Source organism: Odocoileus virginianus, chromosome 29 (genome assembly GCF_023699985.2).
Source record: "Odocoileus virginianus isolate 20LAN1187 ecotype Illinois chromosome 29, Ovbor_1.2, whole genome shotgun sequence".
NCBI classification, from domain to species: Eukaryota; Metazoa; Chordata; class Mammalia; order Artiodactyla; family Cervidae; genus Odocoileus; species Odocoileus virginianus.
Genome location: NC_069702.1, coordinates 34,083,291 through 34,108,075, shown reverse-complemented (window position 1 = coordinate 34,108,075; position 24,785 = coordinate 34,083,291). Strand labels below are relative to the sequence as shown.

Here is a 24,785-nt window from a genome sequence, read left to right as displayed (position 1 = left end):
TTGATGATAATTATATTTAGTTTGGCTTATGTTTTGTCTCAGATCCTGCTAGCCTGCAAAAATGACATAGCAATAATTAATGTGGCTTACTCTAACCATTGTAAACTCAATAAAATGGCATAAATCATTTTCCATTATCCAGCTGAAGTACAGACAAAGAGTAGATTTGCCAATAATTTTGAAAGCATATTATAAAAAATCAATATAAAAAGAGCTCATAAAGCATGTTAAAACATGATTTTAATCTGAGAGTGGAGTTTTTATATTACTTTATGTTATTTACTAAGGACCCAGTTCAGGCAGAGTCTAAACAGTAATAGAAACAGATTATTCGAGGAACTTGCCTAGGTCATATTTTATCACTGTGTATTGATAATCATAAAACAGCTACAGTTTATTGATTTATTGAGTACCCACTTCTTACAAGTCATGATGTTAATTTTAACTGTCATCAAGATTCTGTAACACTGATATTACAAATGACTGTTTTCAGAGAGAAAAGTATGGCTTAAAAAGATTCAATATATTACCTGAGTTGATTAGTGCAAGTTATAAAAAACAAAGCTGGGAATCAAATTCACGTCTACCTGATTATGAAAGCTGTTTTCCTTCCCTCCACACTATGATGCCTGTAATTTCAACATTTATTTTAAATTTCATTTTAAAACTTAAAAGATAGTCTTTTGTGTTGTATTAAGTTTGATAATCATGACTATGCCACACCAACCGGCTCATGCATTAATGGTAGATCTGGTGGGAATTCAGTCGCTCTCAATAAATAACATATTCTTACATACGATCATTACTTATGGATAATCCAGGCATTCTGAAGTGTTCAATAGTGAAGTGGATAGGTCTCAGGTTCCATAATACTTATATGAAGAATCTAAAGTGTTCAAACCCATAGAAAAATTAAGCAGAATGGTGGCTGTAAGTGCCTTGGGAGGGGAAAGGAGGGATTTCTGTTTCATGGGTATGTAGTTTCAGTTTTGTGAGACAAGAAGTTTCTAGAGATTAGCCATACCACATTGTGCTTACAATGAACAAAACTGTACTGTGTAATCTGCACCTAAAATTTTAATAGGGTAGATATCATGATATGTGGTTTCTCTTGCCACAATAAAACAAAACTTATCTGCTGCCTTACTGATGTTTTTTTGTTGCTTATGTCCAACAAAATTCAAGAAAAGAGAGAACACATCATTTCTGGTAAAGCAGTCTCTTTTCATAAGCTATCTCAAAATTAGGTTAAATAAACTTTGGGGAATGTTGACTTAGCCCTTGCTTTTCAGAGCATGGCCCTTGACAAGTGGCATAGCTATCACCGAAAAGAGAGCTCGTTAGAAATGCAAAATCTCAGAGCCCAAACCAATCTACGGAAACAGATTCTGCATTCTAGCAGTATCTTCAGAGGCACATAATATTTTGAGAAACACTAAACTAGGCCACATCACAAGAGCTGTAGCTAAATCTGGGCTTATTCTTTTATTTGCATTGATACCAACCTGCTTTTCTGAAACCATGAGTGCATCAGGAAACACATGGTACCACTTAAGGATATAAGGTAGCACTTAACTTAGAAACATCATAATTCACTGGAAAATAGCTGTCACTCGGCTTTTCTTAGAAACATTTTATAAGATTTGTAAATAATTAAAAGTAAGCCTATGCTTATAGTGGCGCAGTTGGTAAAGAATCTGCCGGCAATTCAGAAGACAGAGGTTCAATCCCTGGGTAGGGAAAATCCCCTGGAGAAGGAAATGGCAACCCACTCCAGTATTCTTGCATGGAAAATCCCATGGACAGAGGAGACTGGTGGGCTGCAATCCATGGGGTGGCAAAGAGTTGGACACGACTGAGTGTCTGAGCATATTATTATATTTACACATCTGTAATTTTATTTTGCTATGCCATTCTATATATTTGGCTGGTATGCCATTTAGTGCACTAATACTTGTAGCATCTTAAAATTACTTTTATTTTTATTCCAAGGGAAGCTTGGAATAACAAATATCACGATTCAATTATTAGGTGTCAAACAGAAAATGGGAATAGATAATGCTTATTAGCAGTGAAGTGGGAAGGGAGGAGATTGTATGGGGCAATCAGAATTTAGCAGGGCACTGAGATTATTTTAATTCCATTTATAAAATTATGTAATTTTAATTTTGGGAAAGCTTATAAAATCAAAAACCTCTATACCTTACCTGAGACAGGAGTGTGGAAAAGCTAAATGTTTCCATTAAGCAGAAGTTTCAAGCTTCCCATAATATCCTCTTTTATTTCATATTGTTTACATTGATATAAACTTTTTCATTAGCTGCTCATTTATCAAGTCAAAAATGAATTAGAACTTGCCTGACATTAGTGAAGGTGGATAATTACTTGTGAACTCAGAGATTATCAACTTCGCACAGGAGCTGAGGAATCTAAGAATTAAAATTGTGACAGCTTTCTTTTATTAATAATGAAATTTACTTTAAATCACAAGCTTTGATTTGCTAATAGTCAATCTTTGAGTCAGTAAATCTCTCTTTCTACAGGTATCTATCTTTCTGGTGAGTAAGATTTAGATTTTATCAGAGACAGCACTTGGAGAAGGAAATGGCAACCTGCTCCAGTATTCTTGCCTGGAGAATCCCAGGGACAGAGGAGCCTGGTGGGCTGCCATCTATGGGGTCACACAGAGTTGGACATGACTGATGCAACTTAGCAGCAGCAGCAGAGACAGCACTTGTAAATATCTAATAAATATTTTGTTTATTTATTATACCTCTTTCTATGCCCTCAAAATGCATAACAAGTATCTGGGGGCAGCATGTTGTAAAAAGAAGAACCTGCAAGGCTTGAATGGAACTTGCAAAGAACGTTCATGAAAGGGCAGGGGATGAATGAGAGGAGTCTGGTAAGAGCTTAACTTGAAGATGTAATAGAAGAATAGATACCTGGCATCCATTCTACTTCAGTGTTAAATTTATTTCCACCATGGTTTATCCTGATAATGGCTCATAGAATTGTTTCATTTTGTGAAACGGAAGATGTAAAATAGAAGCATACTCATACTGCAAACATTTTCATTTATACTTTTAGAGTTCAATCTTATACAACTAGATGCTTATAAGCCTCTCAAAAGTAACTTGTCCACAATGGAACTACTGATTACCAACCACAGTCTTGCTCCTCCTGCAGTTTTCCCCATAAATGGCAATTCCTTTTTTTAAGGGATTCAGGACAACAGTAATTTAAAATTATCATCGACTCTTCTCTTTATCTCATGTTCCACATCTAATTCACTATAGAATTCAACTACTACTCACCGTCTTGTTAGATTACTACCCTGATCTAACCCTGATGAGATGTGAATGACAGTAGTCTCCTCACTCTCTTTCCATTTCAACACTGACTTCTACCATCTTTATTCAACACAGCATCCTGACTAATCCTATTAATGTAGAAATAAGATTCCATCACATCTTGGCTTCAAAGCTCAGATTAAGAGACAGTCTTTGCAGGGACCAAAATGTTCACACACCATCTAAGCTCCTATTACATCTTCAAATTAAGCTCTTACCAGACTCCCTTCATTCATTCCATTGTAGCAACATTGGCCCTGTGGTCTCTTGAGCGTTCTATGCAAGTTCCATTCAAGCCTCGCAGGTCCTTCTTTCTATACTACACTGTCTTCACATATCTGTAAGGCCCACACCTTCAATTTATTCAAGCATTATTAGACAGATCTTTCTCTAAAATAGAAACCAACAACTCTCAATAGAAACAATCCATCATCTCCTAATTTAACGCTACTTTTTTCATTTAATGTATTGTAAATGTATTTGTTCAATTAGTTTCTGTCTCCCCAACTCAAAGGTAAGCTCCATAAAGGCAGGAAATCTGTTTAATCTCCACTGTATCCTACTGATTAATAAGGATAGACATTTAGTATGTGATCAATCAATACCTTTTGAATAAAGAAATGTTTCTTGTCACATGTATAGTGAATAATGATATATGAAGTTAGTAATGTACACTGTTTAAGAGTTTGGATTTTGGAGTCACATAGAATCATTTTAAAATCTGGTATTATCCTACGCTATATTTATGCTATCAGATAAGGTATTTAACCTCTTTATGGTTAAATTTTCCTATCTGAAAGTTGAGAACAAATATTATCTTCAGGATAGCATTGTTGTGCACATGAAAGGAGACAATATGTAAAAAGTATTAACATAGCACATTCTTAAAATAATGTTAATGATCAGTAGTGGTTATATCCTTGGATTGGGAAGATACCCTGGAGAATGAAATGGAAACCCACTCCAGTATTCTTCCCTGGGAAATTCCATGGACAGAGGAGCCTGGGGGGCTGAGGTCCATGAGGTCTCTAGAGAGTCAGACACGGCTTAGCAGCTAAAGAGCAACAACGTCCTTTCCTTTGAACCTATGTGTGTCTTTAGCTCTGAAATATATGTTTGTGTAGTGGTTATAACTGCTATATGCAAGGTCTTGTGAAAAGATCCTCATGCATTTTCCTCTGTATGCCTTTTAACTTTTTTCCTAAAACACTCATGGTTTTATAGAACAAAGCTATTTAAATTAAACTATTTAAATAGTTAATTTAATTAACCCGACCCAGAGGAATCGGGTGGAGAGGGAGGTAGGAGGGGGGGATCGGAATGGGGAATACTTGTAACTCCATGGCTGATTCATGTCAATGTATGACAAAACTCACTGCAATGTTGTGAAGTAATTAGCCTCCAACTAATAAAAATAAATGAAAAAAAAAAACCTTACTTTATTATAGTCCAAAAAAAAAAAAAACTATAAACTTTTTATCACTTTAACTCATTTAAAATTTTTAGATAACTGCAATTTAGTCATTGAGTCATTTAATAATATTATTCATCTTTTAAAACGTATTTTATTTATTTATTTTGGGTTGTTCTGGGATTTGTTGCTGCATAGGTTTTTCTCTAGTTGAGTTCTCAGTGAGTGGGGACTGCTCTCTAATTGCGCTGTATGAACTTCTGACTTCAGTAGCTTTTTCTGTTGTGGAGGATGGGCTCTAGGGTGACAGTTTCAGCCTAGCTCCCAGACTCTAGAGCACAGATCATAGTTGTGCCACATGGGCTTGGTTATCCCGTGGCATGTGGGGTCATCTCAGATCAAGGATTGAACTCATGTCTCCTGCACTGGCAGACAGATTCTTTACCACTGAGCCATCTGGGAAGCCCAATCAATCTGGTCTTTTTCAAAAAAAGGGTTAAGATTACCTAATGTGTCTGGTCCTATGACAGACACTAGAGGCACTGCAAACATATCAATTTCAAGAAGTTCATCATGTAGTAGGATAATATATTTATAAAGAGATACCTATGATCTAATGGGCAGCAGATAAACACAACTAGAGTTTGTAAGATTGTCTCTGGCTGAGAATTCATTCATTCAACAAATACATGAAATCCTACACATGCTGAGTGCTGGTCTAGAAACGGGTGCATATGTGCTCAGTTGCTCAGGTGTCTGACTCTTTGCAACCCTATAGACTGTAGCCCGCCATGGTCCTCTGTCCATAGGATTTTTCAGGCAAGAATACTGGAGTGGGTTGCCATTTCCTCCTCCAGGATATCTTTCCAACCCAGGGATTGAACCTGCATCTCCTTCATTGCAGGTGGGTTCTTTATTTACTGGGCCATTGTGGAAGTCCTGATCTAGCAACCTGGAGGTGAGCAAAATAAAACAAATGTAGAGCTCGGATGCTTCCCTTTACTCAGCTACTCAACATTATTGAGTAGCTTACCCTATGCAAGGCAGACAGTGAGGACAGAGGGGAAAATTAAGATAAATCATGCTGGTCTCATGGAGAATGTCATATTTGAGTAATCTTGAAGGTCAAGTAGAGCTGAGGAAAGTGGAGAGGACATACTAGAGCTGAATGAAGTGTCACCAAGGGGAAGAACAAGAACTAGGTAGAGATTCTGGAAAAGAAATAGTGTAATATGGAGATATGACCAAATTATATCAAGTATCAAAATAAATGTATTCTGCTTGATTTGTTTGCTCCTGGTGATGAAGCAGGAGAGAAAAGTGATTTTGTAAAATGTATGGAATGGACTGATGTCCATTGGAAAATACCAAAATGGCAAAAGACTAGTTTGAAGACTGCTGGAATAGCCCTGGGCAATATATAATAAGGGCCAATAAAATAAAATGGACTTTATAGGATAGAAAATACTATATTTGAAAGATAATTACAAATTTATATAATAAGTAAGAATTGTCTCACAATTTAAACAATTAATTGTCATTGCATGTGCTATCTCCTCAGACACAGAAAGAAAAATAGGGAGACATTTCTTTCATTGTTCTCTAGCATTTTGTTTAAATTTATTAATTTTACAGGAGAACTAAAATATAACTGGCTTCCCTGGTGGCTCAGATGGTACAGAATCTGCCTACAATGTGGGTGACTGGGGTCGACCCCTGGGTCGGGAAGATCCCTAATGGCAGGTAACCTACTCCAGTATTGTTGCCTGGAGAATTTCATGGACAGCCAGGCTACAGTTCATGGGATCACAAAGAGTTGGACATGACTGAGCAACTAACTCACACACACACACACACACACACACACACACACACACGATATAACTATGAATAATTCTAAGGCATAATTGAAATAGTTATTTATTCAATTTTGATAATATTTCCACGGGTGAAAAAAATAAATCTTAGAGAACCAAGAGTGCAAAGTGGATAAATTATAATTTCCCTCTTAAATTTTGTTTCCTGAATCTATTTAAATAGTAAAAGCTGGCTCCGTGTATGTTATATTAAAGCATCTTGCATTGTGAATGAGTCAATTAAGCCAAGAACTGTGGGTTTTTACATCATTTGTCATAAAGCCTCTGTAGAATATATATCTGTTTATGATGTGTCCTGTTTAACAACAAATCACAGAAGGAATCTGAATGAGGGCCCATGTTTCTGGCAGGTGGGGTAGTGATACAGGAAAGAAGGTTCATGATGGCACCACCCTGAGCAGTGCTACTTCAGGCTCCCCACCTCTGCTTCAATCAGAAAAATCACAAGATTTAGTTGCACTTATGTCTCATTATCTGTGTGCTGCAGGTTGAGAATAATTGCTGAATAAATTAGCATCAGATCAGAGAGCATGAAATTAAGGACACAAATAAAGTGAGTTGCAACATGGTAAATTAAAAACAAGTTGAAGACTTCCTAGGTTGAACACCAAGAGCTACATTTATTAAGGGGAAAAAGTTTCAACTCATATAGAACAAATAAGACAAAGAAATATTTTAAATATTTACATTTTGCTTTACACATATGTGTAGCTTCATGGCAGCAACATCAAAGAGAATATTTGATTAGAAGATTGGAAATGTTAAGTCTGTATTTTCAACCACAGTCCTGGTTTTTTAAACTAGACTTTACAGAATTTAAAGATGATCATTTGTTGATGATGACATTTGCTTCCAAAAACAAAGGTCTCAAATGCATATAAAATAGTATAGGACAAATTCAGTTGTCTTACTTTGAGAAGTTTAGTTGTCTTTTATTGTCTCAGCCAGAACCATTCACATAAAACAAGTTCTGTAATAAATTAAGGGTCTATAAAAGTAGGTGAATATTAGCTATAGTAATTTTTGGATCTTGTCGAGTATTATCTGGGGGTTTCCCTGATGGCTCAGATGGTAAAGAATCTGCCTGCAGTGCAAGAGACCTGGATTCAATCCCTGGGTTGGAAAGATCCCCTGGGAAGGGAATAGCAACCCACTCCAGTATTCTTGCCTGGAGAATTCCATGGACAGAGGAGTCTGGTGGACTACAGTTCACGGGATTGCAAAGAGTCGGACACAACTGAGCCATTAACATTATTATTATATGATGAATTTACTTAAATAGATTAAAATAAATACTTATTCACTAATACAATTATCTTTAATTTTATTCACACACAAACATATCTTAATTTCATCTGCATACAATTTTTATAAGGTAGGTATGATTTTGTGTGTGTGTGTGACATTGAGGTTCAAAGTTTTAACTAAAGTGGCATGGATTGGTTCAGATTTAAGTGTGGTGGGTTTACATAAATATTTAGGATGTTTCTGCTTCTTCAAGGAAGCAAATATTTTTAGCCAGGGAGCTAAAAATATATATGCAAGAGAGAAAAAAATAAGTGAAAGATCTGAATAAGAGGTTTGGACAAAGTAAGGAACACTGTAGAAATTTACAAAAATCCTTACATTAGCACAGTGTTCAAAAGAAGGAGATTATTTCAGGGTTAAGTGATGAGGAATTATTTTGTGGAGGTGGTGATGGAATTTGAATAAGGTTTTGAAGGAACTGCAAAGGTAGTTAGGTTTCAGAGAAAGAGGCAATGTAGGCAGGGTAACATATCAATTAAAATGGATTAGGAATGACATGGATACGGAGAATTTCAGAGCACAGAAAGAGAGATAAATGGAAAAGTAATAACCATGTATTTATTAATTACCTGCTCTGTGTCATGCCCATTTAAACGTTACTTGTATTAATTCAAGTCACCTTTGCAACATCACTATGAGGCATTCTTATCCCATGTCATTAGTGAGGAAACTCAGGCTCTGAATGTATCACTAACTTGTGCAAAGCTACATAGTAGTTCATGGCAAAGCAAAATTAAAATCAATTCATAGCCCATGTTCTTGACCATTATGCGGTACTGCCTTCTGTGATCATAATAGTGGTCTGTCACTCTTCTACACATTACAGCTTAACTCATTACAGGGTAGATTGGCTGCCTACATATAGGCCTTAGTTTTACATATACCCTTGAGGAAGTCATGGTCAGTGTTTATTCGAGGAAGTGGAATTTAACAGTCATATTAAGGATGAAAGGAAGACATAAAATAAATCAAAGATTTTGTATATTATTATACTGTGACTGTCATTAAGAAGTATGTTTTATAATAGATAATACCTTTTTTGCATAGCAAATGACCACTCAATCACTGTTAACTCCTGTTTCCACAGCATCTATCCCAGTATATGCTATCACTAATGTCCTTCCAAAGTCCTTCCTTTCAGATAGAATATAGCCCCGTTCAAGTTCTGATTTCATTTTACTGGCCCTGTGACACTCTCCCTCACATCACATTCTAACCTAAAATATTCCTCCCCATTCATCATAGGACATGATTTTTGTAAAATCTATTTTATTCCTTCAAAAAATATTTATTGTGTGTCTCATTTGCCTCTTGCCCCTGCCCCTTACCTTTTTTTAGGCATCAAGTGGAGGAAAGAAACACATCTAAGTTTGAAGAAACCCACATGTCTGCAGATAATTTCATTTCTATAAAATTTCTATAAAATTCTATAGAATTTTAATTCTATAGGCATTCTTATTGGAGATGTGTATCTATCTGATTCATAGAGAAAACCAATCTTCCAGCAAAACAGGCTGATTCAAAAGCTCTGTCAAGCATCAACATTATACTCTTAGCTAAGGTCTTTTTCTTCTGTATTCTCATCTGTGACCTACTGTGAATGAATCATGATTTGAGAATTAACTGGTAATAAATCAGATACTTTTTTTTTTGTTTCTTTTGTTCCTCTTTATTGTGAAAAAGCCATCTTTATTGCAGTTGTTGTTTTTGTTTTGTTTTCCACATTTAAAAGCAAAATGGTAGAAATGGATATCCAATCAATTAAGTTACTTTGTAGAATAAGAACACTTATTGAACATACACTGCCGCTATGCATATTTGGCATATATCATTTAAAACTGGATTAATAGCAGGTGGAAGTTGAACCAATGTTTAAAAAAAGTTTAAAGAGTGTTCCTCGCCAAATGTTTCAGATGATTCTACAAAGTGGTATGTAGGTTATGAGGAATAAGGGAAGGAAAGAGAATACACAGGAATGGCAAAGAGAAAATGGATTAAAAGAAAATAAAGGCCTCAGTTATGAGTCACATAAATACTTTACTGAACGACTGAAAAACTGTTTGAAATCCTTATATTGGAACACTCAACACACAACCATATTTACAAGAAATTAACAAGAATTTGACAGATGTGAAATTTTAGCTATTTTTGAGTAAAAACAGGATTTGCTTTAACAAAATAATTAGACTTAAGGAACGTTCCCAGTCTTCTGAGGTTATTGCTTTCTTTAGCACTATTAAAATATCTCAACCAAAAAAAGGAATAAAAGAAATACACCTGGCTATAAAGAGCCACTTAAAAGGTGGCAGGCACCTGGGGTTACAGTAATCCTATTAAATGTTAAACTTCAGTGCCTCAATCAAAACTTTGAAGTTAATATTTCATTAGGATAAAAAGTGAAAGAGCCAAGAGGAAAAAAAAAATGATACTTTCACTGCTTCTTTTATCTGGAAACATTTTCTCTGGTGCTGAATTCATAGTAAGTGAGTTAATCCAATATGTTTAAAATAATAAACAGAAATTCAGGTTCATTGAAGATCAGCTTTGATAAGAAACCACTGAAGTACAGGACACATATTATGAATATCAGAGAAATTCTTAATCGAATTATTATGCCCAGTGTTCTGTGTATCCTGAAATTAACAATAACCTAGTAGAAGAAATTCAGATATTTATGATCACACACACATGCATAGTTTGCCACTGTACTTACTTTTGGTCACGACACCCTCTAAGTGAATGATGTTAGGATGGTCAAACTGCCCCATGATACTTGCTTCCCCAAGGAAATCTCTGCGCTGTTTCTCAGTATAGCCTACTTTAAGGGTTTTAATCGCCACAGGTAATTCTCTCTTTCCTGGAAGTTTCAAACGTCCGCTACAAACTTCACCAAATTCACCTTGTGATAAAGATGTAGAAAACACATAAATGCATTAAACATCTTTACTCTAAAATAGTACTCTAAAGTTCTCTTAGAATAGTAAGGTTTAGACAAAACAAAATTAAATGGGAGTCCAAATTTCCTTGTCATTGCTGAAAGACATTAATTGTCCATAGGGAAAAAAACACCTATGGGTGATCATGAAACACATTGGGGGTTATTAGTTTCATCTGTCTTACATATAGAAACCTTAATGGAAACATTAGAAAGAAACCAAAAGCAACTGACTGAAAACCACTTCCTTCTTCCTTTGCTTTCTACTCTAGCAGTGACACTAATGAGAAAATAAGAAAAGATCATAGCAGGACAAAAAGGAAACAATCTTAGTGAAGAGATGATTCATACACAAAATAATTGGATGCTTAAATTTTGTAAATCTTTCTGGGCATTACAAATTACATATGTATGAAATATAAAAAATAGTAGATAGTAAAACACCATGTTTGAATATTTATTTTTGCTGGTTTATTTTTTTCATAAGCTAGACATTTGCAGGTTTAAGTATGAGCTATGTAGAGGGTAGTAGTAAAATACAATCAATTATGTACCACTTTGAAAGCAAGACAATTACAGAAGATTAACAACATCTTGAGTTAGATCAGAACATTGATATATTACATTCTATAATATAAACACAAGTTAAAAGTTTGAATTAAACACACTGTCTTACCTGCTCCAATAACTCTCTCAATGGTGATGCATGAAGCTTCTATCTCCTTGGCAAATTCATGGACAGCTTGATTGGGGTCCTCATAGGTATGTGGATCAATATAAGTTCTTACTCCTGGCAGTTTAACTGCAAAAATAAACGGGCATTAAAATAGAAGTGCTTTTGATAGATGAATGAAATTATAAACGTTATTAACGTGTAACTATGGCTTAAATCCCTAATTTCTAGAAGTGGCAGAGCTGCAAGGACAGACTCTTCTGATGAGTTATAGGAGTCATTTGTACAACTATCTCACTTTTATAATTGTAGAAATCTGGATTGCTGGCATACCCATGAAGTACATATGTGAGGACATATTTGAATAAATACATCTTTTAGCAGTTATGTTCAGGGAGTCAGTCTCTGAGCAAACTAAGACACTTTTGCTTACCAAACTGAACAATGAAATGCTATTGGCTTAGTTGTCAGTTTGTTCTATTATGCTTTACTTACATCCTCATCACAGATGATTTAGTTTTTATAAAAATAAATTAAAACAGATTTTCTGGTGCTTTGGTCCTATAAAACTGACATAGAAGTCAAAAGAAAAAAAGAAATTCACTCTATTTTTACTGCAGGGCATTATACAAGTCTCTTATATTTTATAAGCCTCAGTTTTATCACATTTTAAAGACTACCAATATCACCCTCAACAATATTTTTTGAGAACAAATAACATTATACAAGATAGTACTGAAAATGGACTCAAAAATTCTTTCATGACTTTGATATGGCAGAAAGACAAAAACAAACAAAAAAAATCCCACTCTTTTTGTCATTTACTTGGCAAATCAATTCACACTGTACTCTATCTAAAAATGAACATATTAAAATAATAAAATTAGAACCCATTTAGGCTAATTTTTAAAGCTCATGAATAAAACTTGATTTTCTGCATTTCTTAAAAGTGTAGTCTTTTTCAAGTCATTTGAACCAAGGTTGCTGTTACAGGATCTGCTCAGGGAAATTCCTGCCAAAATGCTAGGAAAAAAAAGAAAAATATATTCATTTATTCTGGTGATTTTATCTAATGATATATTTCTATTGACTATTGCTAGGAATTAGAATTGGCCTGGAAATACAGTTTGATGTATAACAACTTTTTATAAAGCAAAAAGTTTTTGTTTTCATTATTGTAAGGAGAGTTTGCTTTAAAGAACTGAAAAAAACATTAAGCTATTGCCCAGGGTCAGCCAGCAACACCGCAAGCCCAGGAATGTACCAAAAACACTTTTTAACACAATATTTTTGGTCAGTTTTTACAAATATTTGCCTGAAAAGAAGCCAAAATAACAATAAAGTCTACCCTACTTTGCTTTATTTTCATTTTTCTTTTAATTTTTTTTTTTTTTTTTACAGTTTGCTTACTGTGCCCATTATGAAAATGCATCTTTTCCTCTTCTGGGTCTTGTTTGGCTTTGCTGTAACCACACCGCCTGGAACAGAGTAAGTTATGATTAGCCACATCTCCCAAGTGGTGAATCACATCAAGCCCAGAAGCACACAACACAATTGAAATGACTGCAATCTTAAGTGATTTTCATACCAGCAGGATGGAACACCAATACTCTTGGATGAATCGTATTTCTGCAGACAGTATCCCTTATTCCTGCCCAGATTTCACTGAGAAGTCTGAAGCTCTCCAAATCTATTTTTAAATATCACTTTACCATACACCACACACCAGACACTTCTCTGTTCCCTTCCTCTTTTGCTTTTTTTAACCACTTCTGAGAACCCTGCCTTTTTCAGATGAACTGCCCCAATATGTGTCTGATTCAATAGCTCCTCCCTTCAGCACCTTACATTATCATTTTTTAATTTCTTTTCCTCTTGCTTTAGAGTCTTTAGTTTCTCTGCTGGCTCTTTTTCCCTCACACCCACTCGGAGATCACTGTCAAGTCCCAAGGTCTGCTACCCCTCTCAGCTCCACTCCCCAAATTTTAGTCTTGCCTGTTTTTCTCTACTTACTAATTTGTAAGTCCTTTAAAATCTGTTCTTATTACTCACAAAAAGCTTCCCCTCTAATGTTCACTGATAACATATTCATTTGTAAATCCAATCACTTTTCCTTAATTTTTTAATCCATGATTAATTGATATCCCTAACTAATCCTTTTCTGATGTTTCTTACTGCTCTTTTCATTTATAAGGACAATTCCCCATGTCCTCTGCCCAGACTTCTCTGGTTCTCTCCTGTTGATTTAGCCATTTTCATCAACTTAATTAATATCTTTATCCCTCTGATTTTATACTTTCGAGAGTTATATTTTTATTCTCTGTAGATTTACTTTATAGGAATATTCCCCAGGCATTCACACTCAACAGATTGGGGCGGGGAAAAAAAAAAAAAAAACAGTACCTTTCTCTCTACTTTCAATCTTGATCTGCTACCTTCTTTTCCTCTTAATAACACTTCCATGGCCTTGGTACCTGATCAAAGTCCTATGCTTGTGTACCTCACAATAAATTTGTTATCAAATCCCAAGCATTATATAACATAAAATCTTATGGTCCATCTCTTCCATCTCATTAGCTCTACCCCTTCTTCAATTAAAGCCTGTTCTTTTTCATTTGAACTACTATCAGTGCCTCTGAACTGATGCCCTTGCATTCTATAACTGCTTTCCTGAACTATAGTAGACATGGCTGCAGCCACATTACCATAAATAAGGTACTCTTCTATTATGTTACCTCGCTCCTGAAAACATTTCAATAAAAAAGTAAAGATTCCTAAGTGTAGCCCCAATGCACACTTCCTACATCATCTCCAGGATACTTCTCCATGCTTCCATATGTTCCTGTATACTGGTTCCTACACTTAGGAGGCTCTTCTTAACAATCTCCAATTAATCTAAGTCCAGTTCAATTGTTGCCTTCTTTATGTATCCTCCGCCACCATTACCCCTGCTTATTTTAATCTTCCTCACTATGAACCCAGTAGTTTTCAGTATTCCTCTCATGGAGAGATTTCCAGTCGACAATACAATGTGGTCATTTGAGAATATTTTTTGGCTCTCTTGTTTTATTGTTAATTTCTTAAATGGCATCAACTACTGTTCATCTATAAATTTCTGGTCACTTGGCACCTAGATCAGACTTGGCACCAAAAATATTTGTCACATTGATGAAATGAATAAATGAATGAGTAGATGATATTCTGATTGAGTCTACATAATGACAAGTGTTTGAGAGAGAATAGGCTGATGAATACTGAAGTACATGAACAACAATATAACATTAAAACAATTAACCAAAATAAAAATATTTTAACTACTTTTAGTGAAACTCCTAAGGAGGTGAATTTATTATTCACAAACTCTTAGAAAAAATTGCATTTATCAAGAACAAAATTTCATTTATTTTTGTGTAAAGAAAATATAGCTGAAATGTCAGATTGACAAAATATTTTTATTAAAAAGGTGACTGAAAACTACTATTGGATGTAAGGGAAGGGGCCAGCTGACATGCACTGAGGGACTGTTCCTGGTTTCATATTCTAAAATGTTTCTTAAATATGTATACATTTTTATATAAAAATAAAACCTATTGTATTCTCTATCTTTCCTAGTGTATAATTACACATACAAAATAGATTACAAAACCTGTTTTTGTGCCATTTTTGATAAAAAAAATATAGTTACCTTAATTTTATCATGTTAAAGAGCTGGCTAGCAAAATTTGAATAAACTTGAAATAATGTGTTTAATACATATAGTGTACTTAGGTGAGGAGCATCACACCATGGGGATCTGGTGGTCTTTCAAACTGTATTCAAAACACGTAGATGCAAGACATCTTGAATCACTTCACCACAGTGAAATGGAGAGAAAAAACAAATAAACGATATCATCCTGAAGTAATAGTTTATCTATTCAAGCTGATATTTGTTATTTTAATATTGTTCATAATTTTAGGTATTACATTCTTCTTTTTTTTTTTTACATTCTTCTTTCAATCGATGTATGTACCTTTACAGAGAAGGTATTGATACTGTTTTTTATTTTCAACAATATTCTACATACAATTGTGAGAAATCATCCTGAGATTTACGTTATGTAAAGAACACTGACAGAAAACTTCATTAGAGGAATTCTAAAGAGACTTAAAAAGTATACAAGTTCTTGCAGTTTACATAAGAAAACAAACATCCACTCCACCTTCAACTCTCCTACGTTCAGAAAAAAATTAAGCTTTGAAACTTGTATCCTCGAATAGCCTTTATCATTAAATAAGCCTCATGGATATTTAAATTGCATGCAAATTCCTTATATGAAAATGGAAATAAAACTTTGGATCTAATCTAAAAAATGATTTGGGAATACCTTGTTGAGGAGCAGTTAACATTTTAATACCTAGGGTGAGAGTCAGGAGGGCAATAGGAAGGAGTTATTTCTGACTATGGGTTTCTCTGGAGTTCTATAACATATACGGCTGCATGTCACATTAACATATAAAATTAAGTTCTGGAAACCCCCAAAGCACCATTAAAACAAACCTCAACAAGATACAGCCAAGTAAAAGTGCAGCTGGCAGAGACTGCACTCAAGCAGTGGTTCAGCCTCACTAACAAAGCCGTGCAGGAAGCCTCTTCATTCAGTACCATGTTCTGTACCTTGTCCAGATACATCATTTTAACCCATCAGACACAGTCAATAAGTATGCCCTTCCATATATAAATTAAACTGCTATCTTCTGGAACTTTTTTTTTTCTCCTGAACAGAAAAGATACAGTTTCTTCATTTTGCTTCAATCACAATTTTAATGGATCTTGATATCATTGTGCTAAAAATATCTTAATGTAATTAGAGGAATCATCCTCTACCCTTTAATGCATATCTTCTTCTAGAAAATGATATTATTTTATTTTGGCACTAGAGGGGCATGAGAAATCACATTAAATGTAGGCATAGTTTATACTCATTAATAAAAGTTATTAAAAGGCATTGAGTCATGTTTCTTATATAATATATAAGTGATTTCATAGTTAATTTGGAGATAAATCTATTTTTCCCCATATCTATCCTAAAGATTTAATAACACAACCTTGATGATATTAATGTTGCTCTTAAAAACAGTCCAAGTCATTAAATCTAAATTTGGGTATTTGAAACTTCCATAGACATGAAATAGTAAACAATAATCTTTATGAATGGATGTAGGTACTAATGAGTAATTTAGTTCTCAGATGTAAATTGAGGATTAGATAATAAATTAAAGGTAGGAATGTGAAGCCCTCAAGGAGTACCAAGTGAAGAACAGAATCAGAACTTTCAAAATGACACTATAATGAACAATGAGGAGAGATGAGTGAACGAAAGAACAAAAGGAGATTGTAGATCCTTACTCCACAATAACTTCTACAAAATCAGATTTTTCCTTACTTTAGCCTACTGAAACGAACACTGAATAAACACTCTTTCCCTTTAATTTTAAATATAGTGGGGAGGAAGCAATGGTGAAAGAAGTAATGGTTTTGCATTTTGATGTTTTTGAAAGAGTGAGCATATGCAGTACCTGGCTCAGAAACGGACATGCCTACAGCTGCTCCTCTATTGTCCAGATGGATTAAGAAATGCTTTACCATACTTTAAAGTAAAAATATTCAAAAGCAAATGTTGCAGCAAACATTAGAGTCAATATGTCTTGCTTATAGAAAAGTTCCTTGTATTGCATCCTCTTTTCAAAGCACATTTCTTCATATATGCACACACTCTTGTTCTGACATAATAATGACCTCAGCCACTGCATAATGTTGTGTTTAAGAATTTTATTGCTGGCAATCTTAAAAAAAAAAAAAGTTACAGTTTTGTGGGAAAATAGTTTGACCTTTTCACTTCAAGTTTCTTTCCAACTGAAAAAAGGTAGTTTTAATAAAAGTTCAGGTAACTCATCCCCCATAAAATAAAGAAGCATGTGAATATTAACTTATTATTAATAATACTTAATAAAAACTTAAAATAGATTGCTTTATTTTTCAGGACCACAGATCTATAAGAATGTGAGTGCAAATGCAGTAAAATGGGTCACTGGATAGATATATAGGCGGTCCGACTAGCATTTGTATACAAGGTACAGGATTTTGATTTCCTTACAGATAATATAAGTTACATAAAAATGTAACTCACGTATTATCACTTACTGAAAATTCCCAGATACACTTTTAAAAGGAAATATACTCATTTTGGGAAACACGCTTTTCCTGCCCAGGAAATGAGAGTGATGAGTATACTGCAGAAGCCGAGCAAACACAGCGGTGTTCCCATCTCACATTCTACCAAGGCTAGTAACCTCCTTATGGCTGACGGCATGTGAGAAGTGAACTTAGAGGTCTTTTTTTGTGCCTTGTATATTATTTTTAATTTCTATATTCTAAAAGACAAAGGAAAAAACTTATAAACAACACTTCCAAAATAATGCAGTACATATGAATTTGTAATTTGTTTCATTAATAAGCTGTTCAAATCCTTCCAGAATTAGCAATAATGGGAAGATATGAATAATCTGAAATACTTCAAAGAATTCAAAGATGAACTATTGACTTTTCATTATTGAGTTAAATTTTAATTACCTTAGAATTTTGACATGAAATACACTTTATAAAGTATGACATGTAAAGATTGTGTCTCCCTGTTTTCAAGAAATTATGTTCTAATGCGAGAGTAGGAAATTTCCTACTAATTTTTAAACTAGTTCATGGATAAATGAACTAGTTCATATGACCAATGATTTTCTCAATTAGGGTAGTCCCATTTAATATCTCCTATGGTCTGAGGTGTCACAGGTATTGTAAAAAGGGGTTTGGGACCAATTTATAGTTACATTTTATATAGCAAGCCTTCAACTGGAATTTAATATATTATCTCTCTATTGTGTGGAAAAGCCTCACACTTGTCTGCCATGAGCACATTAAATGGGGGTCTAGAATTATAAGGGATGATTTATTCTCTATGTATTTTCCTAACTATAAGATAGAATAGTATTGCCACATATCTCCTGGGCAGAAATCTGTTGTAAATGAATGAAATAATCTGTGAAATGTATGTAAAAAGAAAATCTTGTTCACTTCAAATGTCAAGAAACTTTCAGTTAATTAAGCTAAAGAAAAATAGTTCCTTGAAACATTAAGAAAATAATGTTTCAATGCAATTCACAACCGTTTTCGTCAGAAAAATGTTTATTTCAGCTTTATTTTCTGAATTATGAAAGGAGTTTATCCCTTGTAGTTCTGATTTTAAATATTATTAAAAATAAGCAATAATGATTTTTAAAAGAATGAGGCTGATTTCCTAAAAATCAGAGTAGGTAAATCAACAAAATAAGAATTTATCAACTCTATTTTCAGAATACTGAACTCCATTTTCCTTGTCATGTGCACCCCTCAGAAGGAGTAAATGCTACAAAAGCACTGGAAAGCTTTGAAACCTAATGAATGAAGAAAATAGTCTAATGGGTTTGAATTCAAGAAATGTAAGAAAAAGCCACCTTGGGACTATGGGATATTTCAGAACTTATAATAAAGATGATGTTTTATACACATATATATATATGTTTTTGTATTCATAGACAAAAATGAATATCAAGGGTCAAGTAATAACTTTATTTTAGAAACTTCATATTTATAAATATTAATATATTTCATATGTTAATATATCATTTACATTGAAGATTATCAATTCAATATTCGATGCCTGTAAAAACAGATTGGATGGGTGGGAGGACTAGAATCTCAATCCAGCTGTGATTTAAAAAAAAAATACTTCTGTTAAAAATGTACGCAGTCTTGGGGATAGAGTGCTTAAAATTTAGGGATCTGAGTTTCATTAAGACTAATTACAGAAATATCATCCATAACTGTATAGATTTTAATCAAAGCAAGAATATTGTAAAAATTAACACTATGCCTATGTTTACCGATTTCACAACAAAGTAAGCAACTAAGAATGACAAAAAATAATTTGGGATCAAGATAGCAACATATAATTAGCATTTGCAAAATAATGAAACATGTTTTTGTGGTGGGAACTACAATAGTAAAACTCAGAACTCCGTAGCCCTGGAGAAAATTTCATAAATCCGATTTGCAAAACCAAGGATCTAGATGAGTGATTTTGAAATTATGCCTTTCAGACTCTGAGATTTCCACAAGGTATATTAAAATACTTTTAAAAGCCAGTATATTTACAATTGGCAATTTTCATGTATAAGCATTACATTATATTAAGGTCAAAACCAAGCACACACATTCATGAGTAGTCTTTCATAAAAATGAAAAACAAGATTCCAAAATCTCAAAATGTCCAATGTCTGTCCTGCAATTGTAAATATGTCGGTTCACAAATGATGACAGAATGCTCCTTGGAAATTATTTATGTGATAATTGACAAATCCAAACATGATTATACAATCAAAATTAAGAGACAAGATTTTAGGTCAAGGTTTCATAGTACTTTACTATGAATAAGTTTCATAGTATTTCATAGTATTTTCTAGTAGGAAAATTCTTCTCAGCCCTTAATTTCCACTATCTAAGGTTGTTTTTTCCTCAAGGCTTTAATCTAAAGAAACTATTTTTAACTGTCTAGAAATTATGAAATGAAAGTTAAGAAATCAGAGAATAAAAACATATTTAGCTTCCATTCTTCCCAACCAATAATTTTGAACAAATTTCTGGTTGTCTAATTTATGTAAACTCAATTAAAAGTTTGCTTCTTTTGCTTTATTTTGTTTTGTTTTACTAAGAATGCCTTAAAAAGTTACAGCTCTTCCATAAATATTTGCACACAAACTGTTACCATTTTATTGGGTACCTAAGTCCATTTGTGGCTAAATAACTTCTGTTTTGTTGTGCTACAGACACACTCAAATGCACATGCACACACAAATATAAATGCACACACACAAACACACCCATTGAGTCAAAATTACTGACTTAGAGAAAGATGTTATGAAAAAAAGGGAAGATGTTAGGGAAAAAAATGTGTTTTCTTAGGTTTCCTGGTGTGTTCCTTGTGAAGGAAGTGTTCCACCTTTCTATTTTTCCTCTTTTATTTGTTCATTTTACAAACTTCCTGAAGTCAACTACACAGTAGAAAAAGATACTATTTTTAAAAACATCAAGAAATTTAAATCCAGCTAAAGTTAGTTTTCACCAATACTTTTCTAAGTCATGGCTTCATTAATGTTCATATACCCATTTAAGATATCTTTGAGGTTTAGTTCAAGGTATGTAAGGATGTCATTTTTTCTCCAAGATGTAAATTCTATCTATTTTGCTTCAGTGAATTTTATCTCTTATAATATTCATATTTGAGAGTCAAGTTTGAATAAGCAACTCAGTGACCATTTTTAAGTTTTTTATAAAGCAGTAAAAAAAAATAAAATCACAGTTTCAAGCCATTTATATCATACTTCAGCCACTGCCAGCTAGACTTCAGGGCTTTTATGTTTTTGGTCTGTCACTGAAGTCCCAGGAACAAATTTGTACTTTCATATTAACTTCAAAATTTTCTTTCAAATAAAAAAAAATTCACAAGATTTAAAAAAAGATGAATGACTCTTATCAGTCTGTGTTTACACTCTCTTGTTCTCAGAAGATCATAGGTACCTCTTCCACCACTTCTCACATCTACACACACTCAATCACACACACAATTTTTTGAATCAACAAAAATTAATTTACACTTAGAGAATAAAAGTAACAATTTTAAAGGCCCAAGACAATCCTCTAATTCTCTAAAATGTATTTCAGTTCTTTTCTTGGCAAATTTTACCTACAAATAATAGCATATAGTAGTGGAGGGATCCAGACTCCTTAATCTAGACAGAAATTATCTGGCAGTTTTTACAAGTTAGCGCACTCTGGTGTAGGAGTCCCTCTAAATCCCCTGGAGCAGGAAATGGCAACCCACTCCAGTATTCTTGCCTGGAAAATCCCAGGGACAGAGGAGCCTGGTGGGCTGATGGGGTCGCAAAGAATAAGACATGACAGTGAGCACACACCACTCTCTCAATGTGTAAAGAGAATTCTTTGGTCTTATGTTCTAGCCTACAAGTTTACAGCTATAACCCAGATATATATTTAAGATTTGTATTTGTAAATAATTAAGACTATCCCATTTGGACACTGACCCCCAAAATATGGATATTTTTTACTTCATTAGTACCAAATTAGAAATATCACTTATAATATCTGAAATAATTCAAGCTTAAAACTATTAAGTTAGCCGTTTAAAATTAAATGCAGTTCTGTTCTCCAATGCAACATATATCCACGATGATTATGGAAATAGAATATACCACTTATGTTCATTTCATGGTTCTGGGAGACAGAAAAAGTGACTTCACCTTGACAGAAGTAGCATTCTACTTCCATGTATAATATGGTTTTAATCTTAATGGAACAACATAAACAGTGACATGTTCAATGTAAAACAAATGTTAAAATCTTACAACTTCCTGGTTTAAATAAGGACCACAGTAAACGTCTTGGAAGAGAAGTATGAATGCTTGACATAGGGGTGATACACTTTACGGATATTTTATTTGAAAGTATACGTAGGGAAATCACTCAAGATTCTTTCCCGAACAGTGTCATTCTACTCTTCTTTTAAACTGTAACTGGGGCACTGACTACTAAAATGTATACAAATGAAAAAAAAAAAAAGGATGCTGACGATAATACATATAGGTGGGACAGCACGCAGGAGTGAAGGCAGGCGGGGAACACTAACCATATGAGGCTTGGATGGGCAACAGCGCACAGGGAAGAAGCCCGTCCACAGCCACAATCGCAGCAACTGCAAAGCAAACAAAGAGCCCAAGATGAGGACGAGGTCCCACTCCCTCGACACAGCATGCAGACACGACCAGTTCAGACGGGTGTCTGCTTTGCTGCTTAAAAGCAAAAATCCTACATACATTCAATTAAGTTTTCCACAATGCCCTTCAAATTAAGAAGCATTTCATGGATTCAAGAAATACCAAGCTGTATTCAATTGTTCTTTTTATTATACATAAAGAGCTTACTTGATAGGAAATATAATGAGTCAAAGTATTTGATTATCCAATTAAAACAAACAAATAAAGCCATAAGCCTACTTGAATATGTCTTTCCTCAGAAATTCCTGCACAATTTATATTCAAAAGACATTCTAAACAGCCTTGTAAATAAATATTTTTAGTAGAACCTACATATTTAAGATGGAGAATAACGCCTTGCTCATTTGACCCACTGATTTCTTATAGTGGTGGCATCATTTATCATAGACTATTGAAAATGCTGTGCTTACATGACTTCACCAATCATTTATGGATAGTGACCATTTAATTTATATTTCAGATTTTAAAAATGCATCTCCATAATATATTCACAGAGCTATTGCTATATATAAAAATCAACCTATATATACAATACATGCACTTTTCTGGATATTGCAAGATTCAATATTCTTTTAATTTTCCACATATTCATAGTAAAAAAAAAATCCAGAAAATACTAAGTAAATTGTTTAATATAATGCATTTTATTGTTAGAAACCACATAAACTATTGGCAGAATAGAACACAAAATTATTTAGTGTTTCAATGCATTCACTTCCAGTTTTTATAAATTTCCCTTAGAGTGATTTCAAGACAACTGTGGGATGAGCTCAGTAATGATACCACCTACCAGCAGGCCAAGACTTTTATCTAAACTCTGCTTATTTTGAACTTTAATTATGAAATATATCTACTCATTTTATATCAAATAAGGAAAAGAAAATACATCCAATGTATTTGGAAATGCTAGCAAAATTAGACAAGTATTTCCAAATCAAATTCCAATGGACTTTCTCAAAGGAAAACTTAGCAAAGTTCCATATAGTTTCTTTGGAGCACAGACAGTACTTCAGTTTTTCCCATTACTAAGTGTCTGAGAATTTGGCTGTCACTAAAATGGCAATGGTGACATTTATTTCCAATTTGATTATTTGTATTTTAAAAAATATTCCAAATAATTATTTTCACTGTAGAGGCATTAAAAGTCAAAATTCAGTATATCAAATTTTAAAATATTTATAAGAATAGATAAAGCATCTGTACAATACTTTGGCAAATCTTGATATACTTCCTTAACATTACATTTATTTCATTAATGTCTGTGATATCTTATATAACCTTCCTTATGTTAACCTTCCTATTGCTTCTGCTTATATAAGTACTCATATTTAGGGGTGGGAAATTATAGCCCATGGGCCAAATCTAGCACACCATTTATATCTGTAAATACAGCGTTATTGGAACATAGCCACACTCATTATTTGTCATTCCCGGAGGAGTCCTGCCTGATGTCATGGCAGACTTAGGTAGTTGTAACAGAGAATGAGTGGCCTGAAAAGCCTAAAATGATCTGGCACTATAAAGTCTTCCTTCCTCTTCTTTTAAACTATTAGTTTTGTGAGACGAGGATGATTCCTTGATCTTTTTTTTTCCCCCTCACAGTTTAAACATACTGAATGAACCAAAAGTAGTTTCACTGTAATTGGTATTACTTAATGGCACAATAGGGCTTCCCTGGTGGCTTAGATGGTTAAGAATCTGCCTGCAACGCAGGAGACCTGGGTTCAATCCCTGGGTTGGGAAGATCCCCTGGAGAACGGAATGGCTACGCACTCCAGTATTCTTGCCTGGAGAATCCCATGGACAGAGGAGCCTGGCGGGCTACAGTCCATTGAGAATCCCATGGACAGAGAAGCCTGGTGGGCTATAGTCCATGGGGTCACAAAGAGCTGGACATGAGTGAGCCACCAATGGCACAATTACCTCAATTTATTAATAGTTATTAATGTGGAACATTTGAATATATGTGCTGATTTTGAATAGTACATTTCCAAATCAATAAATAATAAATAATATTAGATTGTTGAAAAATATACACAATTGTTTTTTAACAGTTAAAAAAAGCTGATGTCATATCTAACAAAGTATAAATATCTTTCTAGTTGAGTGTGCAGAATTTATGAACTCATATAGAATTGTAGTTAGGAAAGCAAGAACTGGTCTGTGAATGGTCATTACCTTCAAGGATTTGTTTAATGCTTGATCAATGTTCTAAGACTCAAAAAATACTCATGATTTCAAAAATAATAGCATTTTATTCAGTCCTCTTCCTTTGAAAAAATATAATAACGCTTTTTTCTTACAAA

General features: G+C 33.9%; 1 protein-coding gene across 9 annotated transcripts in view; it reads right to left on the bottom strand.

The window, feature by feature from the left end:
• Positions 1-24,785, bottom strand: part of EPHA5 (EPH receptor A5) — a 372,969-nt gene that overhangs the window by 41,099 nt on the left and 307,085 nt on the right. For 7 of the 9 annotated variants that reach the window (XM_020893703.2, XM_020893704.2, XM_070458345.1 and 4 more), the window contains 4 exons: positions 22,332-22,397; positions 12,968-13,035; positions 11,561-11,686; positions 10,663-10,848 (listed from right to left, as the gene is read on the bottom strand). In XM_020893703.2, coding sequence (XP_020749362.2) covers positions 10,663-10,848; positions 11,561-11,686; positions 12,968-13,035; positions 22,332-22,397 — 446 coding nt within the window. The remainder of the gene's footprint in view (positions 1-10,662; positions 10,849-11,560; positions 11,687-12,967; positions 13,036-22,331; positions 22,398-24,785) is intronic. The other 2 variants (XM_020893705.2, XM_020893706.2) reach the window with 1 other exon arrangement.